Source organism: Tachypleus tridentatus, chromosome 13, assembly GCF_004210375.1.
Source record: "Tachypleus tridentatus isolate NWPU-2018 chromosome 13, ASM421037v1, whole genome shotgun sequence".
Lineage (NCBI taxonomy): Eukaryota > Metazoa > Arthropoda > Merostomata > Xiphosura > Limulidae > Tachypleus > Tachypleus tridentatus.
The window spans coordinates 17,315,633-17,334,185 of NC_134837.1; the positions used below are offsets into that span (position 1 = coordinate 17,315,633).

At 35.3% G+C, this 18,553-nt stretch overlaps 1 protein-coding gene across 3 annotated transcripts in view; it reads left to right on the top strand.

Annotated features, from left to right (window-relative positions):
- Positions 1-18,553, top strand: part of LOC143238984 (protein turtle-like) — a 574,376-nt gene that overhangs the window by 479,786 nt on the left and 76,037 nt on the right. The window contains exon 1 of one of the 3 annotated variants that reach the window (XM_076479674.1): positions 12,118-12,759. The exons of the other annotated variants lie outside the window; for them this stretch is intronic. Within the exon in view, the coding sequence (XP_076335789.1) occupies positions 12,663-12,759 (97 nt within the window). The 5' untranslated portion in view covers positions 12,118-12,662. Of the gene's footprint in view, positions 1-12,117; positions 12,760-18,553 lie in introns of those variants that run through there. 3 annotated transcript variants of the gene reach the window in all.

Below are 18,553 nucleotides of genomic sequence, written 5' to 3' on the forward strand. Positions count from 1 at the left end.
CATGATACTTACTGATAAGCCACTAGGAGGTGCAGAGCGATGAAAATGAAGATTTGGTTTTGGTTTCTGTTTGGCACAAAACTACACAATGGGCTACTTGTGTTGTGCACACTACGAGTACGGAATCACGATTTTTAGCTTCTTAAGTCTTTCGACTTACCGCTGTGAACTTTTTAACATTTCGTTACAAGCAGAGAAATGTTAATAAATTTCAATAAAGGGCGGTTGATTCTTTATTAGAGCTGTTTCAGAGGTTGTTGTTCGATGGAAGTCAAACACATCTGTTCATGATTTATTACAAAAGAATTAATAAACCCTCTCTTCTCTTGCTGACTACGGCATCTGAGCTTATATCTCAGTTGAGTTGTACTCTGAACAAAATGTAAGAGTTAATGTGGACAAAGGCTTCCATTATTTCCTTTGAAACTCGTTAACCTGAGTTACAGAAAATAAAAACTAATGCATCAAGCAGTTTGTAAGTCATCTAGTTTTTATTGTCATCTGTTTCACTTTATCTTCTATTAACATCACAGTTTCCCTACTTTCACAGCAAAATTGAAATCAGTAGAGTACAAAAACAAATCAACGTGGACTTGTATAGACAAATACTTTACTTGTAAGACGTATTTCAGATACCAATTATCTCTGTTGCTTCACTAATTGTGTTGCATGACTCTCAATGTCGACAATGTATGGTACAAAAGTCCTCATTTCGTCTGTCGCTGACCCGACATTGCCAGGTGGTTAAAGTGCTCGACTCGTAATCTGAGGTTCGCGGGTTGGAATGTCCGTCACATGTTCACCCTTTCAGCCTTGGGGGAGTTATGAAGTGCGGTCAATCCCACTATTCTTTGGTAAAAGAGTAGCCCAAGAGTTGGTGGTGGGGAGTGATGATTGACTGCCTTCCTTCCAGACTTACACTGCTAAATTAGGGACGGCTAACGCAGATAGCCCTTGTGTCTAGTTGCCTTTCTTTTAATCTTACACTGCTAAATTAGGGACGGCTAACGCAGATAGCCCTTGTGTCTAGTTGCCTTTCTTTTAATCTTACACTGCTAAATTAGGGACGGCTAACGCAGATAGCCCTTGTGTCTAGTTGCCTTTCTTTTAATCTTACACTGCTAAATTAGGGACGGGTAGCGCAGATAGCATTTGTGTCTAGTTGCCTTTCTTTTAATCTTACACTGCTAAATTAGGGACGGCTAACGCGGATAGCCCTTGTGTCTAGTTGCCTTTCTTTTAATCTTACACTGCTAAATTAGGGACGGGTAGCGCAGATAGCATTTGTGTCTAGTTGCCTTTCTTTTAATCTTACACTGCTAAATTAGGGACGGGTAGCGCAGATAGCATTTGTGTCTAGTTGCCTTTCTTTTAATCTTACACTGCTAAATTAGGGACGGGTAGCGCAGATAGTATTTGTGTCTAGTTGGCTTTCTTTTAATCTTACACTGCTAAATTAGGGACGGGTAGCGCAGATAGCATTTGTGTCTAGTTGGCTTTCTTTTAATCTTACACTGCTAAATTAGGGACGGGTAGCGCAGATAGCATTTGTGTCTAGTTGCCTTTCTTTTAATCTTACACTGCTAAATTAGGGACGGCTAACGCAGATAGCCCTTGTGTCTAGTTGCCTTTCTTTTAATCTTACACTGCTAAATTCGGGACGGGTAACGCAGATAGCCCTTGTGTCTAGTTGCCTTTCTTTTAATCTTACACTGCTAAATTAGGGACGGGTAGCGCAGATAGCATTTGTGTCTAGTTGCCTTTCTTTTAATCTTACACTGCTAAATTAGGGACGGGTAGCGCAGATAGCCCTTCTGTCTAGTTGCCTTTCTTTTAATCTTACACTGCTAAATTAGGGAAGGGTAGCGCAGATAGTATTTGTGTCTAGTTGGCTTTCTTTTAATCTTACACTGCTAAATTAGGGAAGGGTAGCGCAGATAGTATTTGTGTCTAGTTGGCTTTCTTTTAATCTTACACTGCTAAATTAGGGACGGGTAGCGCAGATAGCATTTGTGTCTAGTTGGCTTTCTTTTAATCTTACACTGCTAAATTAGGGACGGGTAGCGCAGATAGCCCTTGTGTCTAGTTGGCTTTCTTTTAATCTTACACTGCTAAATTAGGGACGGGTAACGCAGATAGCCCTTGTGTCTAGTTGCCTTTCTTTTAATCTTACACTGCTAAATTAGGGACGGGTAGCGCAGATAGCATTTGTGTCTAGTTGCCTTTCTTTTAATCTTACACTGCTAAATTAGGGACGGGTAGCGCAGATAGCATTTGTGTCTAGTTGCCTTTCTTTTAATCTTACACTGCTAAATTAGGGACGGGTAGCGCAGATAGCATTTGTGTCTAGTTGGCTTTCTTTTAATCTTACACTGCTAAATTAGGGACGGGTAGCGCAGATAGCATTTGTGTCTAGTTGCCTTTCTTTTAATCTTACACTGCTAAATTAGGGACGGGTAACGCAGATAGCATTTGTGTCTAGTTGCCTTTCTTTTAATCTTACACTGCTAAATTAGGGACGGGTAGCGCAGATAGCCCTTGTGTCTAGTTGCCTTTCTTTTAATCTTACACTGCTAAATTAGGGACGGGTAACGCAGATAGCCCTTGTGTCTAGTTGCCTTTCTTTTAATCTTACACTGCTAAATTAGGGACGGGTAGCGCAGATAGCATTTATGTCTAGTTGCCTTTCTTTTAATCTTACACTGCTAAATTAGGGACGGGTAGCGCAGATAGCATTTGTGTAGTCGTGCGAAATTAAAAAAAAAAAATCTGTCACTAATACAGAATAAAATATAGAGTCAGAAGCTGGAATTTATTACACTTGAAAACATGATATAAGACCACCAATAATAAGGGAGTTCAAAGTACGTTTCAAAATAATCATGAGCAGTTAGGAACGTTTTAATAACAGTTTCTTTTAACCGTATTAAGATACAACGTTAAAATGTTACATGTACAATTAAACAAGAATGTTATCACATAAAACAATCTTTCTCTATTATCAAGTGTTGAATCTCGTGTGTTATCACTATTTGTTCGTTTTTAAGCGGCCCTGCATGGGTAGGTGGTTAGTGTGTTCGACACGTAATCTGAGGGTCGTGGGTTCGAATCTCCGTCACATGCTCGTCACTTCAGCCGTGGGAGCGTTACAACGTGACAGTCAATCCCATTATTCGTTGGTAAAAGCGTAGCCCAAGAGTTGGCCGTGGGTGGTGATGACTAGCTGCCTTCCCTCTAGTCTTGCACCGCTAAATTAGGGTGGACGGTTAGCGCAGATAGCCCTCGTGCAGATTTACGCTAAATTAAAAAAAAAAAAGAATCGTTTTTGAGTACAAAGCTGAAGAATGGGTTATTCCTACTGCATATTTTGAAACCACTTTATCAGTTACTTATGGCATAAGTATTTCACAGTTTAGGGTCAGATTGAAAGCTCTGTACAGTTTTAGTATACTTGGAAGGATTGTGAGTTCATGTTCAAAATTTCTGAAAAAGATGTAAAAATAATTGAGGTTAAAATTTTACGAAAGATCACATTTCTATTACTGTTTAAAATGTAAAGCTACAAATACTTAAAGATATAAACATCGCAAAAATTACATTTACATCTTTAACTGTTTATACTGTTTAAATTAATTATGACATAAAAGTGAAAACTGCTCTTTTATTCATTGATATGAGGAGTCAAGTAACAAAGTATTTTGGAATAACAAAGCAAAAATCTATAATTTGATAATACTTGTTGACCTCAATGACTAATGAATTATAGTTATTAAGTAGTTATTGATTATGTATCTCTGTTTGTTTTACGAAAGGGCTTCGTAAAGGGCTACGTAGCTGTGCCCGTCTTAGGACAAAATAGAAAATTTCCGTGCTATAAGCTCTTGAGCTCACATAAATGTTAGTCAGTTTCTCCAGATCAATAAGAGATGGCGCTAGCAGACCTCGTAATAAAAAGCGATTTTGATATAAAATAACTTATAGCGATAAACAAATATTTTTAATTAAAAAATATAGACTGCTACGTATTTAAAGATAACATGTCTATTTACGTCTTATATGCAATTAAAAAGTGAAATAGCTCTCATATTTGATGATACTAAAAAAAACAACAACAACACGTATAACCAATAGTACACGTTATAAAACACAAGTAAAACCAATTGTATACGTCACTAAACACGAGCACAATAAGCTATATATGTTATAATGTTATACACACTAAAATGAAGTGGCCTGATTTGATGCATCGCTGATGACAAACGTTGCTAAAATGGAAATCAAACAACTGAGAAAAGCTGAAGAAACTAACTGTAATGACATTCGGATTGTTTAGAAACAACCAGTAATAGGTTTCTCTGATGGGAAAAAGGAACAGATTGTCATGGCCATCTTACACTTAGGGCTCGATCATGCCCTGAAACCAATATAAATGTGGGATTCATCTCAGCTAAGGGTCCCGGATATTTATTTGCTGATTGGTGACAGGTACTAGAAGGTTTTTATCAATCATGCCATTCCCTTAAGAGTAAAATCAATGTGTGAGAGTTCACACAGCAACAGGACAGCAAAATCAGGCACGCAGGAAATGTGTAGAACCAGAACCTAGATGTGAAAAGAGACCGACCAAAATCATGGCTTGTTTCGGAACTCAGGAGATAAAATGGCAACTGAGCAAGTTAGTTAAATTATGGACGATGTCTTACAGTTTGGTAGTATAAAAACAAAAAAATATAATATCTTAGTACACTTCACAACATATTCCATTTTCTGTAATATAATTTCGCACAAAGCTTCTCGAGGGCCATCTGTGCTAGCCGTCCCTAATTTAGCAGTTTAAGACTAGAGGGAAGGCAGCTAGTCATCACCACCCACCGCCAACTATTGGGCTACTCTTTTTACCAACGAATAGTGGGATTGACCGTCATATAATAACGCCCCCACAACTGGGAGGGTGACCATGATTGGCGCAACGTGGATGCGAACCCGCGACCCTCAGATTACGAGTCGCACGCCTTAACACGCTTGGCCATGCCGGGCCAAAATAGACATCCTTGATTGATTGATTGATTTATGGCACAAAGCAGCTAGGCTATCTGCGCCAAATAGATATGGAATTCCACTTTAACTTTTGCGTGTGTTAAGTACGACCCCTTTGGTTTCACAATTATTTCAAACAGGATCCATGATTTTAAACTTTCGTATCAGACTGTAATATTTATACATCGTATCACCTTGTTTCTTTGGTCAGACTGTAATATTGATACATCGTATCACCTTGTTTCTTTGGTACAATTATAAATATTTTTGATTAAATTCTAGTTTTTTTATACACTGCATAATTTGTTTATTTGATTATGTTAGACACTTTGCGATCCATGTGTTCGCAAGGAAACAAGATTTGTAAAGGATTACGAAACTTACGAAAAACTACATTGTTTATTTAGATTAGAAAGAATACACATGAGAGTTTCTGAATTATACAGTTTTCACTTCTTCATTACCTAATACAAAATATAACTTTGAATAGAAGCTGTGTTTCCGCTTTATGTCAGTATACTGAAGAAACAGGACAATAAAATAACTGATCTAGAATTCGTGATAACGAGAAACTCACTTGTTGTTCTGTATTTTATTTGTATTAAAGTTTTAATACCCACGCAAGCCGTCTTGAGAATACACTAATCTGGAATTATTGATTAATCGAAGAGTATTTTCCGCCATTGAATACTATGCAATCACTTTTTAATATGTTCAGTATTTTTGTTGTTACTTCTCTATTTGTAGCAAGGTAGTTTATTTATTTATGACTGATGTAAGTTCTTTACATTTTGGTTCAGATACTGAAGATGGAACTTGCAGAATTTCAAAACGTTTATCTGCGTTCCTTTCTGTTAAAAATAAACAGCTTTGTGTTTCTCATTATTTATTTCTTATTAGACTATTTTTTATACGTGGCATCGATTTATTTGTGTTGATAGGTTTTGAACTCATTCAGCGCTCTTCATTGGCTACAAGTCAAGATGGAGGTTTGCAGTTCTAATTATTTGGTTTCGATACCCGCGTTGAGTTAGCATGGATAGCTCATTGTGTATATCTATGCTTAGCAATAAATAAAACCCATTAGACTATCCTTGTAATACACTGTATTTGCTTGTTACTTGAAAACACAATAACAGCGCTTTTAAACAGACGTGGTATTCATATTTACGAGTTTGTAATAAACGGGTCACACTGCTTTACTATATTTTGGTAAAGTTCATGTGTTTAAATTTCGTTAACGTTTAGGGTAACTACTTTAATTTCGTTTTTAAAGCTAAGTGCTTTCTTTTTATAAAACACTTAAATATAAAGTACTTAACGAAGAAAGTGTCATCAGTAAGAGGAAGACAAGTGCGGCATGGCCACGTGGTTAAACCACTTGACTCGTAATCTAAGAGTCATGGGTTCGAATTTCCGTAACACCAAGCATGCTCGTTCTTTCAGCCGTGGTGGCGTTATAATGTGACGGTCAATCCCACTATTCGTTGGTAAAAGAGTAGCCCATGAGTTGGCGATGGGAGCGGTGATGACTAGCTGCCTTACACTGTTAAATTAGGGACGGCTAACGCAGATAGCCTTCGTGTAGCTTTGCGCGAATTTGAAACACACAAACCAGAGAAAGAAAATAAGATAAATATAATAAGATCAGGTTAATTAAATAAGTTAACGGTCCCACATCAACATTTTAGTTTCTTATTGTTTGTTTTGAATTTTCTCACAAAGGTACTCGAGGGCTATCTGTGCTAGCCGTCCCTAATTTAGCAGTGTAAGACTAGAGGGAAGGCAGCTAGTCATCACCACCCATCGTCAACTCTTGGGCTACTCTTTTACCAACGAATAGTGGGATTGACCGTCACATTATAACGCCCCCACGGCTGAAAGAGCGAGCATGTTTGGCGCGACGCGGATGCGAACCCGCGACCCTCAGATTACGAGTCGCACGCCTTAACACGCTTGGCCATGCCGGGCCAACTTCTTAATTACTTAGAAAGAAGCTAGCAGAGAGCTAACGTATGATACTTGTATGTGCTAGAAGAAATCAGATGAACAGCAGCACTCCACAAAGTAATCTTCATAGAAACAGTGTTTAATACAATATGTTAAGTTTGTTTGTCGTACAAAAGTAAAGTAGAACGTTTGTTTGAAACTTTACCTGATGCCGGTGGAACTCTTCGTCAATTTGGTCCCTAAACACCCTTCAAGCATACTCGAGATTGTGAGACTAAAATAGGTAAGGAAGAGGTAAAACACCTTAACTTAATGATACTGATGTTAAGTATCTTCATTTATGCAGCCTTCGAGACAGAAGAAAGACTGTCACTGATCTCAAGCATGAGGTAAACAACCATGTACCAAATGATAGAAGTGTCCAGACCTACAGTACCAAGAAGACTCAACAAGAAATGGAATCTTTGGTTATGTAGTAGTTAAGGAAACTTTCAGTTTAACTTCAAAGTGTAGTGAAGAGACTGAAATTAACTTAAAATTACAAAATACAGAGTTTTGATGTTTGGAAAATGGTGTTATTGACGGATGAGTCCAAGTTTGAAATATTTCTTTCAAAGCGTAGGTTATACGTTCGGCAAAAGATAGGTGAAATATACATACATCAGTGCACAGAACCTACAATGAAACATGAGGGGAGGATATTGTAAAGGTTTGGGGCGTTTTTCTCCTGAGTCAACAGGAGATATTTGTGGAATACTTAAAATAATTGACTTGTGCAAGTACCATCAGATACTTGTCCGACATGGTGCACCCAGCGGTTTGTGTATTATTGTTACTTCTACTACCAAGAAGATTATGACCCCAAATACTCAGAAATTACTTAGCTGAGAAAAAGCTATTGCATCACTCAAATAATGCAGTGGTCCATGCAGAACCCCACTATTAACTCAGTTGAGCATACCTGGGATTTTATAGATCAAAAACATGAAAAATCGAAAGTTACCTCCAAAGAAACTTTATGGGAGTGTATTACAGACATCTAGAATAAAATTTCAAAGGAAACTTTGACTAAATATGTTACATCAATGCCTGAAAAACTGTCTAAAGTTATTAAAACAAAAGGGGACATCGTAAATATTAACTGTTTACTAAACTCAAGCACTTCCACTGAACTTCTCTTGTTCTAAACATAAAAATTAACAAACATATAATGTTTCACCTTTCATTTACCTTACATTGTTTTTGAAAGTAGCCTGACATCTTATTGTTTATTTTCCTCACACTTTTGTACACTACTGTATGAATATAACTAGTTGAAGATTTTCTATATCATTTTATTCTTTAAAACTTGTTGTATGTCACAACCTTTTCTTTGAAAAAAATTACTTGAAGTATAAAATAAATAAGACTGAATATAATAAGGTGTTGAAATGATTTGTTTGTTTTAAATTTCGCGCAAAAGCTACTCGAGGGCTATCTACGCTAACCATCCCTAACTTAAGAGTGTAAGACTGAATGGAAAGCAGCTAGTCATCACCACTCACCGCCAACTCTTGGACTACTCTTTTCCCAACGAATAGTGGGATTGACCGTCACATTATATAGCGCCTTCACTGCTGAAAGGGCGAACAAGTTTGGTGTGATGGGGGAGTTGTACACTCGAACCTCGGATAACGAGTCGAGTGCCTTAACCACCTGGCCATGCCAGGCCTTTACTCATGGAAATACAGTTGTTAATGAAATAAATGTTTATTTCATAATAAATATTTCAAACGCAATAAACAGTCATAAGACATAAACAGCATTTTCAGTCTTATATGATGCTTTCTTCTAGCATTTTTAAGGTCATTAGGTTCAAATGCTTCTTCCTGATTTTTAAATGTTGCTAAATCCCAGTATGTTGGACTCAATTGCAATGAGTTTAAGATACAGCTTGAAATAACAATCATATATGATTATTGGAAAAATTCTTTGAAAGTAATTATTCGAAAATTTATTCGAAGGTCTCTTGAAATTGAACGAAGGTTGGAACGCCATCATGTAATGTGTCTTTAAAAATAAAATACGGGATTTTAAGACCCAAAATAGTTTAATATTCCTCAGCGTCATTCTATCCGACCTTAAACTGCACGAGACACCGATATGCCACGTGAAGCACTTGGAAAGTGTTACGTTACACCAAATCTATCAAGCGTAGAGTAAATGTTTACAACGTAACCAGTCTCTAACTCCACGCTGGGGAAGTGGAATTTTCAGAAACACAAAGTGGTCTTTAAGAAACCGAGCTGCGTAAGAGGATACACTTTATCTTCTTCAGTGTTCTGACAGCCGTTGATCAGGGAGAGTGATGTTCACGATTCAGGTTTTATCAGAAACCCGGATTTGATTAGAGTGAAATACAAATTCGCTTGGTCACCTTACAATATTCTCAAGACTGAATACTGTTTACAGAAAATTGCAAAAAGAAAAATGTCTAGATACACGTTACTAAACTCTCCAATAAAACGTACATTTTCTGGATAACGCTCTAATAACTACGACATCAGGAGAAAAAACCATAACGACGTTCCACATGACAGTTTGGAATAAGCTTAAGCAGAGAAATAAATCGCTTTTGATTTTACCACACGTTTTGAGTTATAAAACACGTGTGAAAAAAGTAATAAAAATGTGTAATTTAATCCGATGAATATTAATAATCCTAAGCAAAATGTGACACTTAATCTGATTGGTTGACCTTTGCATTATATGATACTCTGATGAATATCACATAATCTTAGCAAAATACGATACTTAGTCTCATGCTGACAAGTTTATCTTAGCACAATATAATGCTTGGTCTGGTATAGCTCAGTTGAACTTAACAAAATAGCATTTGTGATATGATGAAGATTAGCTGACTTTAACAAAATAGCATTTGTGATATGATGAAGACTGTTTGTTTGTTTGGGAATTTCGCACAAAGCTACTCGAGGGCTATCTGTGCTAGCCGTCCCTAATTTAGCAGTGTAAGACTAGAGGGAAGGCAGCTAGTCATCACCACCCACCGCCAACTCTTGTGCTACTCTTTACCAACGAATAGTGGGATTGACCGTCACATTATACACCCCCACGGCTGGGAGGGCGAGCATGTTTAGCGCGACGCGGGCGCGAACCCGCGACCCTCGGATTACGAGTCACACGCCTTACGCGCTAGGCCATGCCGGGCCAATGATGAAGATTAGCTGACTTTAACAAAACAGTATTTGTGGTATGATGAAGATCAGCTGAATTTAACAAAACAGTATTCATGGTATGATGAAGATCAGCTGAATTTAACAAAACAGTATTCATGGTATGATGAAGATCAGCTGAATTTAATGATAGGTTTATAATATTTTGTTTTTAACGTTTTTTCCATTACTTCCATTGTGACCTCCTTGTTTTTGATAAATATTAAAATTGTTATGTCTAAAAATATATTTCATGCTGACTAACTTTGGAAAAGTACTAGTGACTTAGCAATAAGCTGAAGCATATATAACAATATCATAATGACTATATTACTATGTTTAAAAAACAAGTTTTTATCACTATCAGAAGATTAATCTATTTCTGGAAAACATAATATCCCATTTTAATAATATTGTAGCTTCCAGAGCCAAGCGAAATTAAGGAAACAAACGTAAAACTTTGTATTCCGTTTATCTAATCAGTTTATCATAAAAAAAACAAGCAAAACTTTTACAGGGATACGAAATCAGACCGTCAACCTTACGAAACGTATTTTCAATGAAATAACTAAAAATAGGATTCGCCTTTGTTTATGTATACACAACTATATATATATATTTATGCTTTAAAAAACAGTCACTTTTCCTAAGAGAATCTGCAATGTAATAAACAAGTTGATAACCTAAAGTACTGCAGAATTTGAGTACATTACATTAAAAGTTTGGAGTCTCAGCACTACATTAAAAATCTATGTCGCAACACTCGGTTGTTCTGTTTATAGTATTCATGGGAAAAGATTCCAAAGTACATCACTTCTCCCTGCAAGCTTTCCACAATCCATCTAGTGCAAAAAAATGAATTTTTAGAGGCACCGATTTCAACAACCAGATTGGACCGAAATCTATAGGCGCTACTTCCTGTGAATTCAGCTGTATAACTCCAAGTGGAATAGCACAAATATTCGTTTCATTCGATATGTTGTGCATGGAACTCGTGAACACTTGGTTTGTGTAGGATTTCCACATGGAAATATTTCTTGATTATGTTGTGTACTATTTCCCGGGGAAGTAAATGTCTTTTGTTATTGAATTCTCTGGTTCTGGATGCTCTCCTGTTATAAGAATCCCAGCTTTCTCTACCATCGCTGTGGTACGACTTGTTGTAGGTCTTTTTCTAAATATCCTTGGTGGCCCAAGCTGATTCATATTTTTTTGGTCTCTAATCCATTCTGTACAAGGGTTATTACAGTGTTCGAAATTCTAAATCCTCAAGCTGGAACCATAGCTATGGTGTGAGAATATAAATGTGTTGTGATTTCATTGATGTTACATAATCTTACCAAATACGATACAATTTTGGTGGATCCAGTATGGTCAGGTGGTTAGGGCACTTGATTCACAATCTGAGTGTCGCGCATTCGAAACCTCGTTCCAAAAAACATAACCCCATTTCTGCCGTGGGGATGTTATAATGTTACCGTCAATCCCATTATTTTTTGTGAAAGAGCAGTCCAAGAGTTGGCGGTGGGTTGTGATGACTAACTGCTTTCTCTTTACTCTTACACTGCTAAAGTATGGACAGCTAGCGCAGATATTCTTCGTGCAGCTTTGCGCACAATTCTAAAAACAAACAAACAATTTTGGTGTTATCACACACTATATATATATAACACCAACCAATGTCAAAATATAACTACCAAGCATACCGTTCCCCTACCTCATTAAATCTGCTGTTGTTGTCATATAAGGTGTTGACTTACACATTCAAAATCGTTTTTAAAACTTTCGTAACCTCTGTTTTTCTGGAAATTTTGAACTACACAAGATAATGAATAAATAAATAAATTATAACATCGATTACAGAAGAGGTAAGTCTCGATGAAGTAAACAAGTAAACATCAAATTGTTAGAGAAAATACTGGTTTCGTTGTCGGTCTTAATGAGGTATTGATTTAGCTTAGAGGCATCTCTATCTTCATGAGACCTTGAATTTGTTAAGGGGGTTTTGCAAGAACAAACCATATTGCACACATGTTACTTGTCCTTTATTAGGTATTTTATAAAAACGGTAGCTAAGGCGTTACAGAGAATACCAACTTTATTCATTGAGTTGGTGTTTGTATGTCTGTCCAGTAGAGAGAAATAATTATCCTTTGTTACAGAATTTTAATTTCGTCTTTTGCCGCCCTCTGTTGACAGCTCTTGAGATCAATATTATTAAACCCACTTATAGCAGTGAATGACTGTGTGAGCTGCACACGCGTATAGAAGATACCTGTTCAACAACAACTTCTTAGTTATCCTGTGGCTGTCGATCCATTAGGATCGTTGCGACATAACTTCTTAACTCTTTAGGTCTCTGATAAATTACGGCTAGCATGTTAGCCCTTCTGATGAATTACTTCTAGCATGGTAACTCCAGGAAGAATTTAAGCTTCTCTTAACCATCATCAAATAATTTCGATGGTTATGTATCATTTCTGGTGGATCTGCTGTTTGTGTACTGTAATGACAGCCACTTGGTTAAAACAAGAACCAGCTTCGAAAGAAAAACCTTTTGGTAAGAATCTCTTAATCATTATTTGACATTGAAGTGAACTGCGAGATATTTTTTACACTTTTAACAGATTGAAAATATATTTCTAATGTTTATAACTAATAGGAACGTTTTCCAGCTAATGGAATAAATAGCTGGTGGAAAACAATGAATTTTGATGGCTGATCAAACAGTGATGTTGATTTCTTTTAGAAAAACTATGTTTAGTTCAGTTTTGGACTTAAGTCTTAAAGTAATGGTTTGCTTATCTGTGCCAGCTACTGTTCTCTACTATATGGTCAAGTTAATTAACTTTGGTTTGTTCAAGTGAACAATAAATGGTTAGTGTAACCAGAACATTGCAAATGAACCTACTTTATGAACTGGAAACTCGGTCTCAAGTGTCTGAAAGTAAACAGAAGTACAAGAGTCATTGACGTTAAGGTATTAAAACAAAATTCATAACCGTAATGAAACTTAATTCAAACGTGATGTTAAGAAAATAGTGTTATCTTATATTCAATATAATAGAAAATAACTATGATATATATTTAATTATATAACGTTATTGTTTGTTGTTGTATTAGGAAATTTTGTAAAACACTTTAGGGTTAAGGAGCGAGCTCATGTGAACATAACTTGGCTTGCTTGGTCACATAACTATCTTTTTGAAATATATTTTCTGGAATTCTTTACCTTTCTTTATAAAATATTTAATTTGGTATCTTACCTATCTTCGATACAAACATGTCTTACCTTTTCTTTATAAGAAAACATGTTTCACATGATTCCATGTTATCGATGTCAGTAAACTAAGGAATATTGTGACAATGTGATAAAATGTTATTTTAGTGTCACATGTGTCGTGGTAGGAATATTGTTAACTTGACGTCTTATGTTTATTTACGAAGAAAAAAACGTGTTGTTTTTCCGTGTTTCTCCTTTATTTCTAACAAGTCTCTTGGCGCCTTGTTTTTCTGAACAAAACAATACATTATGACACGGTGTATTGTCTCCTTTAGTGACACAAACCACAGTTTGTATGATGTTTCACATTTGTTCATGAATACAACAATAATAGTTACAACAACAAGTTCTTCAAACGGACGACTCACTTAGACGGTAAACCTCATTTATAGGCTATATCTAAATATTAAAAGTAAAAATTCATTTTTCTAAGAGGTTCTTCTCCATTTGGGCAGGGCTAAGCTTGAGAGTATAACACTGTCCAACAAAGTTTTTGCTTCTTAAACACTGTTGGGTGTTTCTTATAGATTTTTGGCTGCTGATCACGAAAATCACATCCAAATTTGCCCATCACGTATCGTTTCATGAAATCTTCAGTTTTACTACAATGGAAAAACGATATCAGGGCAACCGGAATCCGTCAATGCTTGTTGACTACTGTTGGACAGTGCAACGTGATGCACCGGACATTGAATACAAACGAAAATCAGGAGCAAAACACATTTAATTATGTTGAACTTAATAGCGTATTAGAAATATAAACGCAATTAAATACGCTATTGCCGGTTAACAGTTAACTGTCTATTTCTCAGAGTTCCTACGTGATGAAGCAAAACCAAAACTAAATTTGTGCATACCCACCAGGTACCTGTCACAATCAGCATAAACTTTTCAGGAAGGAACACTTTTCAAAAAAATTGTTGTGTAGTGTAATTTATCGCGTTGTTTCATGCTTTAACCAGAAAGAGAGTTGTTATTTTCAAACCTCTTTAAATAACGTCATATATAATGTATCCCTAAGTTTAACGTAAACTCCTAATGTTCAGTGAATTAATTTAAAAAAACCTAGATTTACTCTACTTAGTTTGTACATCAAATATTTAAAACAATTATTTATGGATTAAGACAACACAGCTGAAGTCTCCTTTAAATTTCTTTCCCTATTATTAAGTTGATGTGATTTTGAAAAACGAATCAACTTTCAACACGTTGAATGAGTAGTAACACATTTCAAAGTCATTGTTATTGTGTGAGTTTGCGTAGGTTACTGCATTAATGCAACTTTGACAACTTAATATTCATCCTTGTTTTACGTTTATTTCTCTAATGTGCTACTTAACAAAACCACTAAAATAGTTTGAAAAGTTCTGTATTAATATTTTCAGAAATTTCTAGATTTAGGTTCTGATATACTTTAGAGGGCTAGAATAATCATTTTTACATATGTAAGTGATCTACTTTCTGGAGTATACATTTTTGTAGGTTACTGTTCAAAGGCTCCTGTCATTTTACTTTTCATTTTAAACTTAAAGAGTAAATTAGGTATGAATACAGCAAGAGTTGAAGTATCTAAGTTACGAAAGTGACGAATTCTGTGAAGTGTGCGTGTTTTCTAAAAACTGAGCCCACTGAGGGGAATCGAACGCCTGATTTTAGCGTTGTAAACCCGTAAATTTCAGGTGTACTAGCGGGGCACGATTCTGTGAAGAAAATAGCTGGAATTATAAGTTTAAAACAGATGATGTAGAACTAATTTTTGTTTGTTTGTTTTTAGATTAAGCACAAAGCTACATAATTGGCTGTCTGTGCTCTGCCGCACCACAGCTATTGAACCCTATTTTCTAGCGTTTTAAGTCCATAGACATACCGCTGTTTCACTGGGGAGTTAATTTTTTGTTACTATCCAGACATTACTACAAATGGAAAACAATTTTTCGTGTAAAATGTCCACACTTCACCACATTTTTTATGTGTTTTAAAACACGCTATTCTGTGTCTTACAAAAGGAAACACGAAATGTTGAGTCACACTCCTGACACCGAATTTTCATCTAGAGGAGCGAGTGGGGTCCAGTGATCAACATGCTGTATAGCTGAATGTCCGAGGTTTGCGCCCCTTTATTGTTCTCAAAAAAATATTTTCTGCTTTTTTGTGGAACGCAAATTTGTTGTATGAGTCGAAGTGAAGTACAACTATTCGGCTGATTAATAACTTAAACTAACAATACTGTTCATTGATTAACGTGCTGAACTGAGCAGATGAAGGTTCATTGTTCTGGAGGTGCTATTCCCCCAAAAAAAAATATCTATCGCTCCCCACTTTTTCGTCGTGCATTTGACGTCATAATAGGGTTAAAATATCCCTACTCTGTCTTAAAAGAAACGTCTAATAGTTAGTGATGAGTTATTTTTACAGGCTACCTACGCGCCTAGTCTATCAAACTGAAAAGATGTTTTATGTACTTATAAACGTTATTGTATTTAATTATCATAAAAGGACCTCACTACTTTCGAAAGTGTAGGAATTTCACACATTTTTCGGAGTGTAATTTGTTTCTGTGAATCTTTCTTCGCTTTATGCATAACAATGTTCCATATTTTTATGCCACTTTCAGGTACTTATAAACTTATTACACGTATCCATCTTAGCTACAAATATTATAACTGGTAAAGGATATCAGTTAAATAAAAGCACATTTTGTGATGATCAAATATAGTTTTATAATTAAACTCAATAAGGGTTACAGTTATGCAACGTTACCGTAATTGTAACGTGTTATTTTATTTATTCAAATTTCCTATGGAAATTTTTTTAAAACCTAGAATATAAGTTACAATCCTTACTTTTAGGTTACTCTAATATAGCACTGGATACATGAACTTGCCAATGCAATACGATACATTTGTTCTCTTGGAAAACAGTAATATGATTTGCTGTAGAAAATATAATTAAATTATTTTGACACCAATTAAAATCACATATCTGTGGATCTAATCTCGTATCACTCCCTTTTTTTTGCATGTGATTTCTAATAATATGAGCCACGGACGCTATAGGAGAACTTGGGAAAATGAGAGAGATATAGATAATTGAGTCGATGTATCTTCGAACAACACTAGAAACCTGTGAAACCAATAACAATTTTATGCTAAAAATTATTGAACTTATGATTGAAATTATAAAAAAAATATATTTTATTAAAAAATTGAAATGTCATTGTGGGATCAAACGTTCTACCATGTAAAATCTTAAGAGAAAAATTAAATCAGCACATGAAAGTAAAACTAAACTGTTTTAGGTTTAGTAAAGACCGAAAAAATGAAAACAATACAAATTAAATGCCTTTCAGGCAGAAATATTTACTATGGCATCAAACAATTGTTCTTAAGTCTCCATAGGAACATTTACTGTTGTATAAATGCAGGTGTTCTATGTCTTCTCAGAAACGCTCACTGTTGCCCTGAAACCCTCCTAAAAAAACATTTACTAAGTTGCAGTGTTAATGAAATGTCTTTAATCTTACGATTGCTAAGAAACATCCCTGTAGTATGAAGTTAGGTGTAGTAAATCTTTACAGAAACATTCGTTGTGATATAAAAGCAAGTGTTCTTAAGTCTTCTGAAAAACATTAATTGTTGTATAAAAACAAATGTACTTAACCTTAAGTCTGTTTAGAAACAGATACTGTTGTATCAACACCGGAGTTCTAACGTCTTCCAAGAAACATCCACAGATGTAATTGTACCTTTTGGAAAACAATAACTGTTGTATATAAGTACAGGTATTCTTAATTCATCATTGTGGTATATAAGTACAGGTATTCTTAATTCATCATTGTGGTATATAAGTACAGGTATTCTTAATTCATCACTGTGGTATATAAGTACAGGTATTCTTAATTCATCATTGTGGTATATAAGTACAGGTATTCTTAATTCATCATTGTGGTATATAAGAGCAGGTATTCTTAACTCATCATTATGGTATATAAGTACAGGTATTCTTAACTCATCATTGTGGTATATAAGTGCAGGTATTCTTAACTCATCATTGTGGTATATAAGTGCAGGTATTCTTAGCTCATCATTGTGGTATATAAGTACAGGTATTCTTAACTCATCATTGTGGTATATAACTACAGGTATTCTTAACTCATCATTGTGGCATATAAGTACAGGTATTCTTAACTCATCATTGTGGTATATAAGTACAGGTATTCTTAATTCATCATTGTGGTATATAAGTACAGGTATTCTTAACTCATCATTGTGGTATATAAGTACAGGTATTCTTAACTCATCATTGTGGTATATAAGTACAGGTATTCTTAATTCATCATTGTGGTATATAAGTACAGGTATTCTTAATTCATCATTGTGGTATATAAGTACAGGTATTCTTAATTCATCATTGTGGTATATAAGTACAGGTATTCTTAATTCATCATTGTGGTATATAAGTACAGGTATTCTTAATTCATCATTGTGGTATATAAGTGCAGGTATTCTTAACTCATCATTCTGGTATATAAGTACAGGTATTCTTAACTCATCATTGTGGTATATAAGTGCAGGTATTCTTAACTCATCATTGTGGTATACAAGTGCAGGTATTCTTAGCTCATCATTGTGGTATATATGTACAGGTATTCTTAACTCATCATTGTGGTATATAAGTACAGGTATTCTTAACTCATCATTGTGGTATATAAGTACAGGTATTCTTAATTCATCATTGTGGTATATAAGTACAGGTATTCTTAACTCATCATTGTGGTATATAAGTACAGGTATTCTTAATTCATCATTGTGGTATATAAGTACAGGTATTCTTAATTCATCATTGTGGTATATAAGTACAGGTATTCTTAATTCATCATTGTGGTATATAAGTGCAGGTATTCTTAACTCATCATTCTGGTATATAAGTACAGGTATTCTTAACTCATCATTGTGGTATATAAGTGCAGGTATTCTTAACTCATTATTGTGGTATATAAGTGCAAGTATTCTTAGCTCATCATTGTGGTATATAAGTACAGGTATTCTTAACTCATCATTGTGGTATATAA